This window comes from Misgurnus anguillicaudatus, chromosome 3, assembly GCF_027580225.2.
Source record: "Misgurnus anguillicaudatus chromosome 3, ASM2758022v2, whole genome shotgun sequence".
NCBI classification, from domain to species: domain Eukaryota; kingdom Metazoa; phylum Chordata; class Actinopteri; order Cypriniformes; family Cobitidae; genus Misgurnus; species Misgurnus anguillicaudatus.
Genome location: NC_073339.2, coordinates 12881148 through 12902774, shown reverse-complemented (window position 1 = coordinate 12902774; position 21627 = coordinate 12881148). Strand labels below are relative to the sequence as shown.

At 36.3% G+C, this 21627-nt stretch overlaps 2 protein-coding genes across 2 annotated transcripts; one reads left to right on the top strand and one right to left on the bottom strand.

Moving 5' to 3' along the window:
- Positions 1-119: 119 nt before the first annotated feature.
- Positions 120-10106, bottom strand: nfam1 (NFAT activating protein with ITAM motif 1). The gene is made up of 7 exons (XM_073861615.1): positions 9094-10106; positions 2849-3031; positions 2471-2770; positions 1981-2102; positions 1206-1313; positions 1012-1101; positions 120-367 (listed from the first exon to the last, which is right to left on the bottom strand). Exons 2-7 carry the CDS (start codon positions 2913-2915, stop codon positions 314-316), a joined length of 741 nt encoding a protein of 246 aa, XP_073717716.1. The 5' UTR covers positions 2916-3031; positions 9094-10106; the 3' UTR covers positions 120-313.
- Positions 8822-20553, top strand: LOC129444217 (uncharacterized). The gene is made up of 4 exons (XM_055204718.2): positions 8822-9048; positions 10100-10230; positions 12931-13060; positions 19430-20553. The coding sequence occupies exons 2-4, from the start codon at positions 10104-10106 to the stop codon at positions 19737-19739; spliced, it is 567 nt and encodes a 188-aa protein (XP_055060693.2). The 5' UTR covers positions 8822-9048; positions 10100-10103; the 3' UTR covers positions 19740-20553.
- The last annotated feature ends 1074 nt before the right edge of the window (positions 20554-21627 follow it).

Genomic DNA, 21627 nt, shown 5'->3' with positions numbered 1-21627 from the left:
TGAGCTGTAAGTTCATTGGTTTACATGGCGAAAGGCGGGTCTCTGACAGAATTTACATTTACAAAATTCATTAAAAATTTTAAATATTGTAGTTTGGTGAAAACACCGACACATTGATACAGCATTGATCTTTTTAATATTTTTTTGTTTTAATGTTCCTCTGTTATTTTATTTTTTGTCATACATAATATTTGAACTTAAGTAAAACGTGTTACCTGTTTTTTTTATTTTTACAAAAGTTAATACACTTACCAAAACAATTCATTACAAAATATACATATTTAAAAACATGAATGAAAATGTACAAACAAATTCACAGATTTTCATAGACAGAATCAAATACTTCTTCTTCTTGAGCTTTAGAATTCTGAAAGAAAACAAAGAGACACTGGTGTGACCAAATAAAAATATTTTGTAAAATTTAAATGCTTTTTACACATGTTAAATTACACATTTTCTGAAAAACACCTTTTGATGGTATAATCATCAACAAAACTTTTAAGACATGCTGTAAGTCTTTCGAAAAGTTTTCACATGAGCGTGTGTATGCTTTTATAAATAAAATAAAGGCAGGAAATTAACATTTAAACTATCAAATTACCCAAATATGGGCCAGTGATTTTAATGTGATGTTCAAATTTTAGGATTTGCTGAAAATTATGTGTACCAATCTTCTTACATGCTTATTGCGCTCATTGCTACTGACCTAAATGTTTTAGTTTGTCTAAATTTGATGTTACTTTCTTAACTTTATTGTCTTAATTTCATTTATTTATGTTCACATTTAGCCATGTAAAGCTTATCACTATTATACAATCTCAAGTCAAATGCCAGCCAGTACATACTTTACATTTATGTCATGTCAACCACTAGTAAATATCCACAAACATACAGTGTAAATCAATATTTCAAAACCCTATATGTCTTCAGAACAGATTCAGTCTTTCTAAGCATGATATTAAAGGTCTTGTGTAGTGTGATATTTAATATCTTTCCAACAAATAAACCAACCTTTAGTTTACAATTCTTCATGTCTTCTGCATGTGTCATCACTTCTGGACTTAGCATGTCATATATGGAGCCTGGTCTGGGTTGTAGATCCTTGTGGAATAAGATGTAAACAATATTATAAATAAAACATTTACAAATCAATATCAGATAAAAAAAGAAATGTTAGCAAAAAGTGAAATAGACTGATATCTCACAGTGTAAAGTGATGCGGATGCATCATCTTCATCCATTGCTGCATCTTCACTATTTGTTGGTCTCTCCTCCGGTGCTTTATTTTTCTTGTCTTTGGAAGGTGGTTGTTCCTAAACCAACAAAAGCAAAACAAGAGCTTAAACCAATACTCAAAAGTAGCACATAGGTTGCTAGGATACCACATGTTAAAAGTATAGCTAAAGATTTGTGTAATTTTTGTGTTTAATTTTAGCATTACACATTTAATTTTAGCATTACACTGTTTTGGTCATAGCCTAATCGTCTTGCTTTCAAAGCAACTCTGGAAAGTTGTAACTTGCAACTTGGGGTTATGTTCCTGTGTCTGTTATCAGCTTGAACTTCTTTGCATAAACACTTCTGCAAAATGCATAAATGTACAGTAATGCACCTTACTTAATAACACTGGCCTAGTTCTTTATTGTCACCTTATACCACCGGCCATGTTGAATGCTTTATTCTGATTGGCTGAGAAATTATCCATGGGTGTTAATTATATTTCTGTAAACCGCACACCTTGTTAAATGTCTTAAAAATATACACCAGAGCAATGTTTTTGGTAACCGTGGCATAAGCGGAATAATTGACTCCGGCATTACCACCTTGGGTGTGCATTATTTTCTTATAATTCAATGGCCCGTCGTCCATTATTTCCATCAACGCACAGTAATAAGTACAGTACAATGTGAAGGTAAATTTAGGTAGGTGAATAACCATAATACAATACATTTGTATCTTTCCAAGGCATTCAGCTGTTACCTTGTATCTTTTTAATATGTAAAGTGACCCAACCACATTGAAGATCAGTACAGCTCCTGAGAAAATCATCTGTATGATGACATCAATTTCTAACACATCATCTGGCTCCTCATAACCTTTATCTGAGAAGAAAATGGAGATCTGGTTGAGTAGATGAAACAGTGTCGAAATACAGTCATGTCACTTGATTTCAGATATAAAAGTAGTTACTGTTTTAGTCCAACATGTCACATGATGACTGAACTCTAAATTACTGCTTTATTTGATTCATTGGTCTGTGCATTGCCTCACAAGCAACACACTTGATGTGTACAGAAGTTTTAAAAATCAATAAGCTATACATATTAAGACTCATACATGACTGTACATTGAGTCAAAGTGATGAGTGTGTACTTGAGAGATCAATATTAGGCACCAGTGCTTTACATTGAAAAAATATATTAGATCTAAGAAACTTATGAAGATATTTATCCGTGATCTTCAGACTTACCCCTTACAAGAATCACCCAATGTACCGCCTGACTCATATAACTGCAAGAGTAATCTCCAGAAAAAGATGTGTTGTGCATTTTGATTATCACCTCCTCCTGCTTATTACTTTGAACATTTTTATTTTCAATCCTTTTTTCCCAAACACTCCCCAACACATCATGTTGGCATTTAATTTGGTTGGTGGAGTTTGCAGGGATTTTCACGGACAGGCTGATTTTTAAAGTTTCTCCTGTTAGTGCCACTCCGGTTCTGTACGTCGTAGAGATTGAAGTGTCACCTTTTTTCATCTGCATGGTTTCTATTCAGATTGAAGAGGTATTAATGGTCAGACATATAGCAATTGAAATAAAGTCAAGATAAATAAAGACTGACGTACCTTCAGTTACTCGCCAGCAGGACAGGATAAAGATCCAACACACGGCAGGCTTTGTCACGTACATCATTACAATTCAAATTTCCCTTCATTTAAAATGAAATGATCCACCCTGTGTCTTTTTGTCAGATGGCATATATCCAACACAACAGCGAAGTATTATTTTCAAACAGAAGTGATGTTTCTCTGGAGAAGACAGGAAGTTGAGCCATATTGCATCACGGTGGACTTACACAGAGCTTTAACATCATGACATACAATCTTCTCATGAATCCACCAAACCACTTCCTTTGCAACTTCCCTAATTCTGTCCTTTTACAGAGAAAAAGCCTAGTATGTTAAAAACCTGGTACAGTATATTATACAGTTTATAATCATTTCAATACTACATAATAAAATTATGTACAAAAGTAATACAAAGCAGTCGGAATGTATTCAGAGTTGTTTACTTGCAAAATGTATGGAAAACAAATTAAAGGGATAGTTTACCCAAAAATAAAAATTGTCATTATTTCCTCATGTTGTTTCAAACCTGTATGGATTTCTTTGATCTCACAAAAGAAGATATTTCGAGGAATGCTTGCAATCAAGCTGTTTTCGAGCACCATTCAAAAAATGGTGCTCCAAAACGGTTTGATTACAAACATTGCTCAAAATATCTCCTTTGTGTTTTGCAGTATAAAGAAATTGACAAAATTTTCATTTTGGGGGAACTATCCCTTTAAGGAAAGCCCATTGTTCAAGAAACTTCTACTGTAGCTGTGGGGCCACTTTACAAAAGAGTTAGGTTAATTAATCCTATAAAACCCTCGGTTGTAACATTACAACATCAGTTTAAAATCTAATAAAGTATACCTGTCATGTTTTTTTCTCTTTAAAATTTACACACCTAAAAAGTCCTAATGTTTAACCCAGCAAGGATTTTGAATGGTAGACTTTGTAAATAGGTTTGTTTTCCTGGCTCTCAACTTACAAAACCCGCAAACCTGCCTTAAAGAACATAACCTTTTTTACTTTATTAAATAAATCAACAATCACGTAAGTAAAATGCCTGTACTTCTAAACTGTTAAAAATTTACTTTTTTAATCATTTTTTGTGGCAACAAAATATTATATTGATGTTAAATGTCCATTTTAAGGTTTTAATCAAAGTTTTAAGAGTATTTAATATGTTTATAGGAAATAAATTATTTATTTGAGATCTGAAAGTATTTATGTGGCATTTGAAAATATCTGTATCTTATTGTTTAAAAAATATTCTTTGCTGGTCCTGTTTTCTTGTCTGGGCTTTGTTTGCTCAAATATCTATTTGCTGCATGAGGGCCAGGTTATAATGTTCTGGAATGTGGGGTGTGGGGTACAGGTGATATTGGCATTATAAATAGAGGACAATAAGCTCGCCAGACAGTATTGTGTAAAATCTATGGAATGGGTGAATCCTTTGAAATGTAATTATGTGATTGGAATTGATTTGCATCAAGATTAATAAGCATGGAAAAATCAGTGTGTTTTTTATTTCAGAATGCTACTAGCCAGGACTGTCTTATCTACAATGTGTTTGACCTCATTTATATCATCAAAATGTGAAAAAAAGTGACTTTGAGATGGGACTCTGATATAACTGATGAGGAGGAATGTGATGATGCCTCTCAACTATAAAAGAGAAATTAAAAACTTTATGTCTGCCCATATGATAAATATGTTGACATGACGGCAGCAAAACCAACCCATGACAGGTATTACTGTCTGAAAAGGGATTTACACCCTGTGAACTCTTAGATGTTATTAACATTTGTTCAGACAGTGAGTGAAATCACAGCAATTCTGCTACCCTATAGGCCCAATGTTGTAATATTACAACATTTCCATAAAAACTTACCAAAATGTCAAAAATGTACCAATAGATTTTTTTCATTAGAGGACTCTTACAACAACATTTAAACTATCCAGTCTCACAAAATTACATACCTATAGTCACATAATTTTTTGATTCTTTTTCGTGATACTGTTACGAATTTCTACGTTTTTTCGTGATCGTATCACGAATTTCTGTTTATGTGTCATTGTCACGTATTGGTTACTCAACTGCTTTTTCCTTTTTTCAAACCATTTTCGCTTCGGTTTAGGGTTAGATTTGGTGTTTGCATTAGGATGTCACTTTAAGTATTGGTTTATACTGTTTGTTTCAGATTTATTTTTTATATTTTCAGATTTTTAAACCATTGTCGCCTGGCGTTAGGGTTAGAGTTGGGTTTGGGTAAGGATGTCATGAAAAAGAATCAAAAAATTATGTGACTATAGGTACGTAATTTAGTGTGACTGGGCTGCATATAAAAGGTTACATATTTTTTTCAAAGTTTTTTTCTATATTTGGGTCTTACAGGGTAAAGAAGCATACTGGGAATGCAAGACAGGTCTTTTCAGAAAGGTAAGTTTGGAAATACTGCACTTCAACCACCAGATGGAAGCAGATGAGTATGTGATATTTTGTGAAGGAGACGCTAAATCCCTCGTTGGGAGCAAATAAAGGCCAAACATACTCAATAATGAATTACATAATGATTGCATCACTACATTTTCTTTCTTTGTGTACAAAGATTCTCTAAAAATATCTACTTTGATAAGAAATAGATAAAAGAGAGAATAAAGGTGTAAAAAAGAGAGAAAGACATTCACACAAACGTAACAGACTTGGTCATTCTGTATGCACAGGCTTGCATATTTTCCAACCAATTAAACTTCTAGGCTCCATTTGTATGGTCTGATGACACTAAAGGAAAAACAGAGAAAGTGAAAGAAAAGATGAGAAGGTTGAAAGGAATTCAGTTGGAGGTGACAGATTGCCTGGTTTAATAAAAAACAGGTGCATGCGCCTTGTGACTGCTGCCTTAGAGCCAAAGAAATGAAGTAAACTCTCATACGGTTCATTCACACAGCCAGGCAAAACTGGCCTCACATACCAGAAAAAACTCAGCGGGGTGAGAGAGAGCGAGAACGAACGAGAGACACAACAGAAATAACATCTGGATAACAGAGAAAAAATATTTCCTGCCCTGTACGCTATTCCTTTAGTCATTCTGGGGATCAAAATCAGTGCAGATTTATATAGACATGACTCTAATAAATAACAGTACAGCCAAAGCATACCTGCGTAGAAGAAAAGATCAAAGGCAACTGTATTTTACAATCATAAACAATAAGACCGATGACACCAAGTTAGATACTCAGTAAAGTAACATACTTTGAAGTTTTCCCTTAGTCTGAAATAAGAAAAGTGCAATCATATCGTTTTGAGAAACAATTTCAACAAAAACAACAACAAAATGATTTTAAAGTTACATTTTGCCATGTCCATGTCCAGTTTTTTCTGCTGCCTATTATTATTGTCACTGGTAGCAATGATAAAAGATTAAATCTTTACTAGCAAGTTACTGGACTTGTTGGTCAGTTATGACAGAAACTTAGATGGAATAAGTCTTATGCTATCTGATTTATGCATCTGACTGATAACACAAAAGAGAGACGATATGTTTGCACATCTGGAAAAAGAGTTATGAAGTGTTATGGCTTCAAAAAGAAAGATACATACACTTTTTGTTAAAACACTTTTTTTTCTTTTTGTTAAAACACATACAGACTTTCAAAATGATCAGTCAGACAATATACTTAAAATGTTATAAAAGAAACTAAACAAGAACTGCACATGCACATTAAAGGAACATGCCCACATTTTGGGAATTTAGCTTATTCACGGTATCCCCCCAGAGTTAGATAAGTCCATACATACCTTTCTCTTCTCTGTGCATGCTGTAACTCTGTCTGACGCAGCCCCGCTAGCTTAGCTTAGCACAAAGACTGGAAATGAATTTCTCCAGCTAGCATACTGCTCCCAATAAGCGACAAAATAATACCAACATTTTCCTATTTTTGTTGTGATTTGTATAGTCAGACCGTGTACAAATAACAAGGTCACATGAGACAACATTTATACAAATCACAACACATAAATAGGAAAATGTTGGGGTTATTTTGTCACTTATTGGGAGCAGTATGCTAGCTGGAGCCATTCACTTCCAGTCTTTGTGCTAAGCTAAGCTAGCAGGGGCTGCGTCAGACAGAGTTACAGCACGCACGGAGATAAGAAAGGTATGTATGGACTTATCTAACTCTGGAGGATACAGTGAATAAATTCCCAAAATGTGGGCATGTTCCTTTAAAGACCAGGTAAAGTCATTTCTGAAAATTGTTTCTAAACACGTTATAAATGTTAGAAATGTATTGCTGAAACATGTTACAAAGACTATGTAGTACTGAATTGTGGGGTTACGCCTTTAAGCAGTTTGTCATCATTTCAGGTTTGGGGCGGGCTAAAACGGTGGCTCGATGATTCACCGGAGCCACCCAGCATTACCCCGCCCCTAACACAACCGCGAGCATCCATTCAGATTGTAGCGGTATTTGAAAGTTGAGAGAGATGGCAGCTTTCGAGTGGGCGTGATTTCTGTTTCGACAGCGGACACGCCCCCACCGTATGAGAATCCCACATATTTTTCAAGATTTTGATAACTTGGTTTATTTACTTGCCATTTTATTATATCATTCAAATTTGTCTGGGGTGTGCAAACTGAGAACACATTTAATTTGCGACTTTAACAATTATGTAAAAAGTCTAAATTCTGATTGGCAGTTTGAAGGCATGGTAAAATGACTATAAGGGTGATTCTCACGAAAACTTGGTTTTAAAAATGTCAAGCATGAAAATGTAAAAATTGCTTAAATTTACTTTTTTTCCCACCAGACATTGAAAAACAAAGTCTGGAGTAAATGGGAACATTAATTTAAAAACTTTTACTTATCATTTAACACTTTTTGTAACATAATTTAAAAAAATTAGTCCTAAAAAATCTCATTAACTCTACAGTCAGAAAACATCAACACTGACATATTTTCAAAATGACATGACAAACCTGAAAGAACATAATTTGGAGATTCTGCACATGCATTTAAAATCAAAGTATTATGCTTCTATTAATCAAAATAACATTTAATAAGCATCTGTTTCGGTAATGATAATCAAAATGTCGTGTAAGCATTCTGACAAGACAATATTTCAAATTAACTGTAAAAAAATGATTTAACTGGTAGCCATCTTGAAGTAACTGGTCCATGTGCTTGGTCACTCAAAATCAAACTTTATTAAAATTCTGTATGTGTGCTTAAACTGTTCTCAAAAAGTGTTGCGGAGGATGAGAACATCAGGCATGGACACATAATTTTCCTAATTTTTCTTCATTATTATTAGACATGAATATTCAGTAAATATTTTTTCTGTCATCTAAAGTAGTCTAGCAAAACATCCATTAATTTTTTTTCTTAAAATTTTTGTGTTAATTTGATTAAATTACAACATAACGCATGTTCAAACACAGCCGGACACATTGCGGTAATGAGAATTTCAGCAGAAAATTAGATAAAATTTCCAATTATAAATTCTTATGTTGAAATCACACATTGTGCAAGGTAAAACACAGTATTGTGTTTATTCTGATGCTTTTTAATGTTACTATATTACACATTTTAAAGCTAAAATCATTAGTGCCGTGGTGTTTCAATGGTTTCGTGAGAATCACCCATAAACACACACCTGTTGCCACACATTTTATATTAATTCTTGCTATCTATCTTGCTTAATGACCACAAACAAGATACTTTAAAGATAATTAACTATACAAAATAAATTTCCATTTTACAGTGAACGAGTTGTCATATACAATATATATATAACCTTGTTAAATCCACATGAATCACATACTTATTGCTTAACTGCTTTTATAAATACGCCTGCTGTGTTATGAAATAAACACACCTACATAAAATGTATTTACCACCAAGCTCAGAGGAGAACAGATGAGGGGAAGGAGAATGAAAAGTAAGTAAGTTAAAAGTGAGAAAGAGTGCAGAGAAGGGAGGGGTTGAATTAGAGAAAGAGAGCGTATATAGCATCAGTTATTTTGGGGGGCAGACCTACAGTAAGACAAGTTTAAGTGTGAGCACTGACTTCTTCATCACATTGTTTCTTCTGTTGATAAAGAAAATAGGAAGACGACTAAACAGGACTGAGACTAAAAAGCAGCAAAGGACTAGAAAACATATTTGCTAAGTAAACTGAGAAGAAGGCAACATCTCATAAAATTTATAACAAAGTAAGTAATTATTTTCGAAACACTGATTTATTTGAATATCCTTACTTCATAATGTTTTACTGATGGCGTCGCGGTGTAAAACACACAGATGTTTTGCTTAAGTACCATGTGTGTCCTGCAGTTTTTCTGCGCTGTTTTTTCCTTCTCTCTGCTGGATTCATCCTTTACATTAGCTGCTGTAACTGTGTGGTCTGTCTGCAACTCATAAAGCAAAAATCCATTTTACAGCAATTCAAAGAAATACCAATAAACCCAAATGTTGCAGTACTGAATATGTTCATCAAGTGCTGAGAACATTTTTCAACATTTCTGATGTAGTATGTCAGTTCCTTCTCTCAAGGCTGAAATTTATTGTGCATTATGTAATAGTATTTGTCAAAGAGTGTTGGCTCAGTGTAGCTTGGACATGAATTAATAATAAGTTTTACTATTAAAATTATTTTTTTTGTCATTTAAACAAACAGAAACCACCTGTTTTGGGATTTTCAGCATGCAAGATCTCTTCAAAACTTTGATATGAAGTCATTCTAAGAAATGCTTCTTTACTGACTCACTACAAAGTCAATAACCACGATTTCCAGATTCAATATTACGTAAAACTTTCCTCATTCCTCTAGCTTCTCCAGCTGGATTTCTCTGAAATTTGAATCCGATGATCATTTTGGCTTAGATAAGTTTTGTCTTTTCACAGTAAATCTTACTGATGTCCAGTGACTGACACAAAGAACACAAATTTTCCTTTAGATAATTTAGTTTAATCTGTACTTCTTTTCTCCAATAAATGAACTCATGTGATCTGACCTAAGTGAAAATATTCAACACTGCATCATTGTCCCGGGAAATTGAAAAGATGTGATCATATGAAGTCGTACAGCTGTGTACAAACGTATGCTCGGCCCATATATCTCTTTTGGCTGTTTGTCCTGGAAATAACAGTGTGCTCTTTTCTGTGCCAGATGAATTGGCAGCATTAAGGTTTTAAACTCTCATTGGTAAATTTTCAGATTGTTTAACCGTTTAATATTACTCCCTGCCTCCTTTTACACCTCAGCCACATGGTATCCATGACCGTTCCCTTGGCCAAGATGTTGATGGCATGGCTGGTGATCATGGCATTTTTGTCTCCATGTCTTGGGATAAGCAATGAAGTGGATTATGGGAACTGGAACTACAGAGAGGGAGGTAAAACAAATAAACAATGTATCCAGATGGTAAAATAAAAAAATCAATATGCTATCATACTGTTAGTATTTTGTGTCATATGTTTGCCAAAATAAAAAAGTTTATTTCTAATCATTCAAAAATCAACTTTATATTAACCTAGTGAGAAAATGTGAGTCAGTCTGGATTAGTCATCAATAAAATAATTAAAAGTCAAAACAACCAGTTTTATCAAATCAGTCTGCCCAACATAGAAACACAGTACATACTGTTACTAAGGAACGGTTTCCGGAAAAGGTTTTAGATTAGGCCAGGATTAGGGCTTAGCTACAGTAGGACATTTTACAAACATATACCTTACAAAAACATTGGTGTGCATCTTGAGACAAAACAATGATTTATTTTAAAGGGCACCTATTTCACCTATTCATACTGTAAAAAAATGTGCAGCTGGGTTGCCGGTAACTAACCGTAGATTTAAATTTATGTTATTACTGGCAATATTTTGTTCAAAGTTAAATGAACACGAAACATTTACAAGTCTCTGTCTTAACAGAATAAAACTAGAAAAACAGCATCAAGCAAAACATTCTGGGAAACAAAATCTGAAGCAAAAAACATAAAACGTTTGATGATGATTTCTTGTTCCCAGAATGCTTTGCATGAGGCTGTTATAGTATAGTTTTATTCTGTAAAAATAAAGACTTGTTAATATTTAAAAAAAAATTCAACTTTGAACAAACTCTTGCCAGTAAATAACATAAATTTAAATCTACGGTAATTTACCAGCAACCCAGCTGCAATACCATTGTAATTTCTACGGATTTTTTTAAACAATGTTATTTTGTGTATTTGGTAAAATACAATCTGTTTGCGTGGATTATGGTAAAAAAAAACATTATTTTCTACATACCATACATTTTGTAGCTCCAGATATCCATGTCTTCCTAAAAACGCACTGATTTTGTACAAAACTCATAGTTCTGAAAAGCTCTGTATCCCTGATTGGCCAGCATATACGTTGTGATTGGTCTGAATAACTCTGACGTCAGATGGAAATGTGAAGCTCCTTACCATGTTTGAAAGATTCGCTCACAATGCAGTGCTAACAGGAGTTAATTTACAGGCTGTGAGTCCAAGCGGGAGGAATTATGAAAATGTCAGTCTTGTCTATGTCACCAATCCCAGGAAGCAGAGCCGGCGCCAGACCATAACTAACAGGGGGGCACTCGGCTTCCAACGGGGGGCACGCAATAGCAACAATAACTTGCAAAAACAAGACATTAAAACAACAAATACAGCAAGCACACACTCATACAATTAGTACAGACTGTCAGCTCATTTCCCGTATAAAGTGCAAAAGACCACAAACTATGCGCAAAACTATTGAACTTCGACCGCGGCGTGAGCACAAGCTGAGCTCCGCTGCGCTCGCGCTTGGCTCGACGCAACAACAAATCGCCCTCGCGCGGCGTAAGCCATTGAAATGAATGGGTTTCATAGCGCAGCGCACACCGCGTCCTAGCTTTAAAAAAGCCGCTTTACCATAATCACGTCGTAATGCTGTTAACGGTCTATAGCCACACTTCACATTTAAGCTTACGTAATTTAAAACAACGCTAACTTACCTTTAAAATAGCAGAAGACGGCGTGTAAGAACATTAAACTTCCTTAAAACAGTGTCCTGTAGATTTGTAAATTCCACCTCGACCTCTAATCTCTGAGTTTGAGCCAGTCTGTGTTTGCATGAAGATGAAGCAGGCGGTGCTGGTTCGTTCTAAATGTTCTAATATCCATATTTTACACGATCCATAAAATGCCGCGAAAAAACACGTTGCTAGTATCAAGTAACAAATATGCTAAAGACGTAAGATGGGTGAGACGCGGCAATACATCAAATCAGAGAAACTGGTCTATTTTAATTAAAGAAAACATATATCAACTATATTTTCCTCATTTGATTACATTACAAGTCATGAAACATTCAATGTTTAATTTATTTTAATTATTCTTGATATATATTAAAGTAATAAAAAACTTTGTAGGGGGGGCACAACAACCTGTTCGGGGGGGCACTGCCCGCGAATGCCCCCCCTTGACGCCGGCCCTGCCAGGAAGTAAACTGTTGCCTACAATCTGTGTGTTTGTTGTAGTCCAAGAAAAGAGATTTACGTTGGAAATGATAACTCGCGTCATTGTTTACTTTGGAGTTTGTACTTTTTGCATCATTAACATGTACTAATACACACTTACACACCAAAGGAAATGTAAAATCGTGAATCGGACGATAGGTGCTCTTTAAGTTATGTCAGTGCAAGCTGGATTCAGTTAAGAAAACTCAAATATGCATTTTTTGGCCTGGGACTACTTAAACACTCTGGGAAACTACCCCTATACCCTGGTTTCACAGATAGGGATTGGACTAGTCCTAGACTAAAATAAATGTAAGAGCTGTCCAAACTGATAACATCTTGCACTGACATATCTTAAAATACATCAGTGCCCTCTGTTTTGCCTCAAAATGCACACAAGTAAAGTTTTTAGTAAGGCATGTTTGTTAAAACTAGTTATATTTCCTAATTAAACTAAGGCCTAGTCCTGTCCAGGAAACCACCCCAATATCTCCTACTTTAGTCCGAGCTTTAAGATTAAAGCTCTAAAGATCTACAGTCTTGCCTACCTTACTAAACAATAGCGTCATTGTTTTTCCCCTTACGACAGCGGAGAACGTGAATGTGGCCAACATACGCAGTGTTACCCGAGTGTTGGATGTCTGGGGCAAACGTATATTCAAAGAAATCAAGACACTTCTACATTCACAGCCCAGTGATCTTCTACCAGACTACTCCAGGTAAACACTGCAAATGAATCACAACAATCTTTAATTACTTAAGTACAAAACAAGTACACTGATTTTTGTTCAGGGACCATTAGAGTCAATGGCTGTGTCCAAAATAGCTCCCTATTAATTGGTGAACTATTTGATGGGACAGCCAATTTGCGGTGTTGTCTAAAATTACATTGGACATTATCGAGTGCACTTATTTAATCACATAATTCGCCACAATAATGAGAGTAAAAGCCGCTAGTAGTTTATTGTGGCATGTGCAGAATTAACTCCCTCGTCTTGACACAAGATGGCGGTGCAATTAATACTTTTGCGTAGGACTTAATAGGCTACCCGGCAGTTTTCATTTATACTTCTGTGTCATTGTTTGCCTCGATGTGCATTACACATGCAGATCGCTAGGAGGCAGTGTCCATGGGCATGTGACAGTAGAGTCAAAAGCCGAAGAAGAAGCGGATTGTGTATTGTGCGCATTTCGCAAGCGGAAATGCATGCAAGGAAATGCAACACAGATCTTTTTGACCTGAGAGAGGGGTGCCGTAGGCTACAGTGCTCATTATAGTTGTCCGTAGGTCCTACACCGTAGCCTCGTCGCCGTAGACTACGTGTTGGTTTTCATATATATTTCTGCAATTACACATGCAGACCGCTAGTATGCAGTATCCATGCATGTAACCCACAGTAGCAGTGCAACAGCCTTAAAGAAGAAGCAGCTTGGCCAATAAACCCACAAACGACGAAACCTTTTTGAAGAAACCTACCCATATTTGAGAGGTGATACAAAGAGAACTATTGAAGGTAGTATGAAACTTTTTTTGATACAAAGAGAACTAATGAAGGTAGTATGAAACTTGTTTTGTTTGAAAGCAGAGGGTCTGTTCTTTCATTTAATATATTGTATGTTCATATATTTAAAGGACAAGTTCGGTATTTTGCACTTGAAGCCCTGTTTTCAGATTGTTTATGATGAAATGGAGTGGTTTGGACTGAGATTTGGACATGTGGTGCTGTCCCGAGAATTTTCGGGTGTTTCTTGTATCACCTCCCACCTCTGTAATGGCTGTATAGGTGCACAGGAACAATCCTTCCTAAAATGCATTAAACTTTCATTAACAAAGAAGTGAAACTCACCGAGTGGTCAGGGGTGTTCACTGATATGCTCACACAAAAATTGCTGCAAAAGATGCTTTCCAACAGGTTTTATCATAGTTTTGTCCAACTCCATTGACTTGTATTAGATGTGCTGTGAGGTACGGTATTACTCCGCGCCGGGAACGTTGTTTGTATTCTTGCAGTTGGCAAAGGCGGACTATCTCCACCAACTGGGCTGGAGTGTATATTATTCAAACTCTCAATGTAAGAATATACGGGTGTGAGGCGTTTGGAAAAATAGGTCCACAAGTTAACAACGAATGCTAAAACACGTGTTGGAAAGCATCTTTTGCAGCGATTTTTGTGTGAGCATATCAGTGAACACCCCTGACCACTCGATAAGTTTCACGTCTTTGTAAACGAAAGTTTAATGCATTTTAGGGAGGATTGTTCCTGTGCACCTATCACCATTGTAGAGGTGGGAGGTGAAACAGCAAACACCCGAAAATTCTCGGGGCAGCCGCATATGTGAAATTTCAGTCAAAACCGTTCTATTTCATCAAAACAATCTGAAAACAGGGCTTTAAGTGTAAAATACCGAACTTGTCCTTTAAAGAAGAACATTTTCTGGAAGGTATTAAACTTTTGTTAAAATCATGAAAAAGGCTGGTGCTGGCTGGCAACTTAAAAAAAAAAAAAAACGCTGGACGGGGAAACAGTTAATCTCCACTATCCAACAAAATACAAAATTTGGGCTGTCAGTGAAAATTTTATAGACGTCCAACCATAGTCCAAAAATAAATGAAATAAATAAATGAAACCAAACACCTTGTTGACTCACTTCTTTCATGATTGAAATTTCAAACAACATCTAATCTCGCAAATTATTTTAGCAAAAATGACATGTACCCTGCAATATCAAGTTTATTTTGGCTAGAAGTGGGTTAGCCATATCCATACTACTGTATATCAGTATGCATACTACTATTGCTCGCTGGGTTACATAAAACAGCAGATAATTTTTATTACTGATCAATTAATGAACTAAATAAAAGGGAAATCAAGCCTTGATGCTGTTTAGGAACACAGAAATCCTGTTAGATGTACTAGAATCTGTATTTAAATCTGTTGAGCAGGATTTGGATGCATTTAAGGGAATGTAAGGCAGATGCCAGGAAGAAGACAGTTTCAGTAATGTACCTGTGAAAATACTCCAGATGTCCAGATGAGCAGCTGGCTCTAATACTGTATGATCTGTCAAGAAAGGGCTTTATTATCCTTTTTGTTGTTGACCATGAAGCGGCAGGATCAGATAGTCATCACAATGGACACTGCAACTAATGTGAACAATGGACACGTCATCCTATGATACTGAGTGTTTTAACACATCTGGAGGCAACATTTGTGTGACCTTTAAAGATTTTGTGAGGCACGACTTCGCTAGGAGGTATACAGGTTTAGTCTTGTCATATGAAACTATGTCCTGTTAATTTATATTCTTTGACTTACAGAAACCCAATTCTTATGTATTAAAATGAGGGTGAATTGCACAGATAATATTAGCATTCCTAAACTTTCTTACTTTCTCATCGATTTCTTTCTTTATAACATTGAGTATGCCGACTGAGTGGCCTTACACAAAATGATATTTTCAGCCTGGTGCTAAGTATTGATTTTGGCTATTGCTATTCAATTATGCCCCTGCAGAAGAAATGGAGAAATAATATGTTCTCTCTCTCCCCACATTCAAATGCACACACACACAGACTTATGTTGCTGTATGTGGTTTAATGACTTTCCATAGGCATAATGCTTTTATACTAAGCTAATTCAAGTTTCACAGTTACAACTTGCAGAGAAATTAACCCGCTGTAGACACTAGACTGCAATACATTTTTAAAGCTCTGCAAAACAAATACTGGGTTAATTTCAAAAACATAATCAATAAAAAAATTAGGAGTTAATTAATCAAGAAAAATTTTATATATGGCCCAAAAATGGGTTGAAATAAACCATCATTTTGGGTTGAAACATCCCAGCATAGATTAAATGACAACCCGAGGGCTGGGTTTGTACCTTTTTCACCCAACGCTGGGTTGAAAGTAACCCAGCACTTTTTTGGCCCTGTGTCCACAAAAACGTTTGGGAATGCCACCTGTGGGTGCTTGGTTTCTTTAGTTGAGTACTTAAAGGAATATTCAATTTTCTTAAAAAAAAAATCCAGATAATGTACTCACCACCATGTCATCCAAAATGTTGATGTCTTTCTTTGTTCAGTCCAGAAGAAATTATGTTTTTTGAAGAAAACATTGCAGAATTTTTCTAATTTTAATGGACTTTAATAGAACCCAACATTTAATACTTAACTCAACACTTAACAGTTTTTTTCAACGGAGTTTTAAAGGACTATAAACAATCCCAAACGAGGCATAAGGGTCTTATCTAGCGAAACGATTGTCATTTTTGACAAGAAAAATAAAAAATATATACTTTTAAACCACAACTTTTCGTCAAGGTCCGGTCCAGCGCGACTAAACGTAAATGCGTAGTGACGTAGGGAGGTCACGTGTTACATATATAAAACGCACATTTGCGGACCATTTTTAACAATAAACTGCCACAAAGACATTAATTAGTATCAGTTGACATACAACAACGTAGGAACGGTCCTCTTTCAAGACGCTTGTAAACACTGGGGCGGAGTTTCGCGTTCGTCCTCTGTGACCTCTTGACGTCATGACGTATTGCGGTGACGTAGTGGGGTCAGCTGGGGCAACACGACCGGATCTACACGACGAGAAGTTGTGCTTTAAAAGTGTACATTTGTTTTTTTTATTGTCAAAAATGACAATCGTTTCGCTAGATAAGACCCTTATGCCTCGTTTGGGATTGTTTATAGTCCTTTGAAACTCCGTTAAAAAAAACTTTTAAGTGTTGAGTTACGTATTAAATGTTGGGTTCTATTAAAGTCCATTAAAATTAGAAAAATTCTGCAATGTTTTCTTCAAAAAACATAATTTCTTCTGGACTGAACAAAGAAAGACATCAACATTTTGGATGACATGGTGGTGAGTAAATTATCTGGATTTTTCTTTTAAGAAATGTACTAATCCTTTAAGTAGCTATAATGCTGCGTTCACACCAGCCGCGGTAAGGCGTCAAGCGCGAGTGATTTCAATGTTAAGTCAATGCAAAGATGCAATCAGACGCGTCTTTGTATGGGGCGATGCGAATGACGCAATATGTGCGCCGCATTTACCGCGAAAACATGCGCTATTCACCTCAAACGCATCTTCGCCCAAGTTGAAAATATTCAACTCAAGCGAAAAATTTGCATGACACGAAGTTAAATCCCGTGAGTAATCTAGAGCGAGTAACGCGATGCCTCGCGTTTGGTGTGTAGGTAGCATGAGGCTTTTAGCGCGGAGACGCGATTCCGCCTCATTCGCGATTCTGCCTCATTCGCGCATCTAGTTCGTGAGAATTAAGCGCTGCCACGGGAAAGCGTGAGTTGAAAAATCTGAACTTTGGCAGAAAAACGCGCCACGTTAACCAATCAGGAGCTTGCTCTAGTAGTGAAGTGATTATAGGAAGCGAGCTGAGTCGCAGAAGCCCCTCCCATGATGCGAATTTCTGCGTGAATGTCTCAATTTCACGTGCAGCTTTCAGACACGAATGAAGCGAGTACACTCAAAATGTTCAAGCGTCCAACTACGCGTGATAGATGCGAATCATTTGGTGTGAACCCACAGTAATGCTACGTACACACCAAACACGTAGCATCACATTGCTCACTCTAGATTACTCATGGGATTTAACTTTGTGTCATGCTAATTTGAATATTTTAAACTTGCGCAAAGACGCGTTGTTTGAGACGATTAGCGAGTGTTTTCGCAGCAATTGCGCCACCCTATTCGCGTCATTCACAGCACCCCGCATTAGGACGCATCTGACCGAATCTTTGCATTGACTTTGTATGAAATTTACTCGCAAATCGTTGAACTCGCATTTGGTGTGTTTCCCCCATAATACTTATGTTTTGTTTATCAGTCATTGTACGATGTGCCGGTTGGTTGTTGTGGTATTTCTCCTCCCCCTTCTCCACTGTGATTGGACAACTGAGTGAAAAGTAACATTGACAAGCTCAGTGTTTTGCCCATATAAGAGAACTCTCTGGGCTTAGCGTTAACAAAAATGGAAGCTGCTGGCTGACACTGGGCTTTAAAGTTTAAAATATAATTTTGAACAATGCTTCAAACTTTTATATGCTTCAAAATGGGTGTGCCTCATACATCTTGAAAAGTGAAGCCGCTGGCTCTTTGATCGCCCCCTGTTGGCTGGCTGCAGTACAAGTCATAAACCCCGCCCTCTCCATGCAAACCAATGGGACTCGGCTATAAATATGCAAATTATTTACACTTCTAATAAAATTTTCCGAAAGTTCCGAAAAATTATGATTGTGTGGTTGAATTGGGGGCGCGAACGTTTGATACCGCTCCGAGTTTGGCTCCACGAACGATTTCTTCTGAGCATGCCCTGGCTCCAAACTGGCGTTTTTTAAATATCATGGCAGGGCCCATGATCAGACATTTTTGGTTTAGGTCATTACATGGGATGGAAACGACGTCGCGTCGTCCATCTTTTTTAACGATATATTCTTCAAACCTAAAACTTTGCCATTTTTTTTTTATAAACATAATTTAGTATTATTTTTGTGTATTAGGACACAGTAAGTGTACTCATAAACTATGCTTATGTTGTAATACCCATGTGGTCATACAAACGTGACCACCCTTACGAAAATTAACCATGGTTTTACTACAGTTAAAACCAAAAAACCATGGTTACTGTAGTAAAACCATGGTAACCACAAAATAACCATGGTTTTGACAAACCCTAGTTAAATCATGGTTAGTGTAGTAAAACCATAGTTTTGCTGATAGTAATCAATACACCAAAAAAACCATGGTTACTACACTTTTACCACAATAAAACCATGGTTAATTTTCGTAAGGGCATGCCTGTGAATAAAAGGTTAAATAATTAAGAAATTAGGAGTATCAACGTTTAATTTCATTAATTTAATATACATTTGTGAAATTGCCTTCCTTAGTCAATATTTTCACAGTATGTTTTTAACATTATATTATATATGATGATTTTATTTACCAAAAAGACTTCAGATGGGGTTTCACAGGCAGGGTCACAAATGTGCCCTAATAAACACACACTTGTCTCTTCTTTCTCACCTCGTCTCACACACTGTGTGTTTCTCCACAGGGTTCGTCCTCTTTCGGAGTCCTTAAATGATCTCTTCAGAGAAGTCTCACATTTACAGAAGCGAATCACGGACCTTAACAATCGCCTAGCAACCCTGGAGCCGTTTCTCCGTCATCATGGTTACCGCGAGCAGGGGGAGGAGGGACAAGAGTCGCCTCAGAGCGTGAAAGGGGCGGAGTCAAGTCAAGCAAGGTATCCAAGGCGGTACAAGGTTCGAGTGCTCCGCCCTGTCAAGAAGATGCCACGCACCAGACCAGTGAAAGTGACCAATGACAGTGCAAGGGTCAAGGCAAATGAAAGTGAGAGGTAGAAAAACATTGAGAGCATGAAATATTTAGATGCGTTTTAAAAAAAGAGTAAAAGTATATAAAAGTTTGATCAAAGGGATGTTATTCTTGATATATATATATATTGATATATATTTTTTTCATTTGCACTTCCTCTTTGAAGCTCAAAGACTCACTTCAATACCAGAAATGTAAAAACGAAGAGTTTTGATGCAAAACCCTCTAAGTGCATGCAAGCTTTTCTGGCAAAAAACCTCTACTTAAAAAACAAAACAAAAATAATTTGGTAAGTATCATTATCTTAATTTTGATGGTGTTCAGCGGCTTTTGCATCTGAGCTCTTCAAATAAAAAGTATCTATTAAATATGCAAATAAAAAATGATGAAGTAGTTAAAGAAAGTTTTGTTATTAAAAGACATTTTTAAGTTCCTTTTTTATAACCAAGCACATCTTATTTTAGAACCCCCGGCTGGCAATCAGTAAGCTTTAAGTATAGACAGAACAATGTAGTTTTATGTAGTAATGTTACAATGTAGCATCAACCATTATGGGCATGCATCTCTTATATGTACTCCTGCAAGACCTAAAAAGTGCTTAAAAATTCTTGTCAGAAAACTGAGGGGCTGTAAATGTGTAATTGTGGAAAACTTTCCAACAGGAAATAACAAATGAATAAAGCTTGAGAACAAAACAGACACAAGTTGATGTCTTCGCAAACAAGAATAAACAAAGATAAACTTAAATAAATCATTCTGTCACAGGAAACATTTCTAAATAAACTGAGTGAATAAAAGTGAATACGCTTTTAAATGTATTAAAGATATTTAAAAATGCAACTTTGTGTTGTTTATTGAGGACTGCTCATGTTTTTAATTATGCTCAAATATCAAAAAATACTGCATGTGACTGTACAAAGTCAAAAGTGTAAGGACACTTTGCAAACCAGGGTTTCAATTTCACAGGCTTTTTTGTGGCGGGGAGACTTCCGAAAAGAATTAAAAAAAACAGAGTCGCAAATCCATGCTCACCATCTCCCCTCGTATTTTGGAAACCGAAACATTTTTACTTTCCACAAGGTGTTTGTTCCAGAGGTCAGTTTAGTCGCTAGCCAGACTGATGAACAAGCACAGAATTTAACTCCGGGCCAGGCGCATAACCGCGACAACCTTTTGATCTATAAAGCGTATTTAAAAAAGATTAGATATCTTTACTTCCATTAAAGGAAAACACCACAGTTTTTCAATATTTGACTATGTTCTTACCTCAACTTAGACAAATTAATACATACCTATCTTTTACCAATGCGTGCACTTAATCTTTGTACAGCACGTTGTGACTGTGTTAGCATTTAGCCTAGCCCCATTCATTCATTAGGATCCAAACACGGATGAATTTAGAAGCCACCAAACACTTCCATGTTTTCTCTATTTAAAGACCGTTACATGAGTAGTTACAAGAGTAAGTTTTTTTTTAAGGAAGAGCACTTAGTTTGCAGAACTTCGACCTTGGGCGCAATAATATTGACAGAAGTTTGAGCAAGAAGGGATCACCACAATTATCTTGTGCCACCATGCTTACTCGTGTAACTACTCATGTAGCGGTCTTTGGGTGGGGAGGGCATGGGGGTGTTTGGTGGCTTCTGGGTTCATCTCTGTTTGGATCCTGGGGAGTGAATGGGGCTAGGCTGAATGCTAATGCTGCGTTTGCACCAGCCGCGTTTCAGGCGTCAAAATCGCGTCTACAGCACCTAGTTTGCCGCTTAAACAATTTGAATGCATTCGCACGTAAACGGCGCGGGTCGATAAACGTCAAGTGAAATGTGTATTTACAACTTACCAGGTTGCCTAATGTCCTCACTGACACTCTTCCAAGCGAGGTCCTTTTTATTTTCTGCTTCTATAGAAATTGTG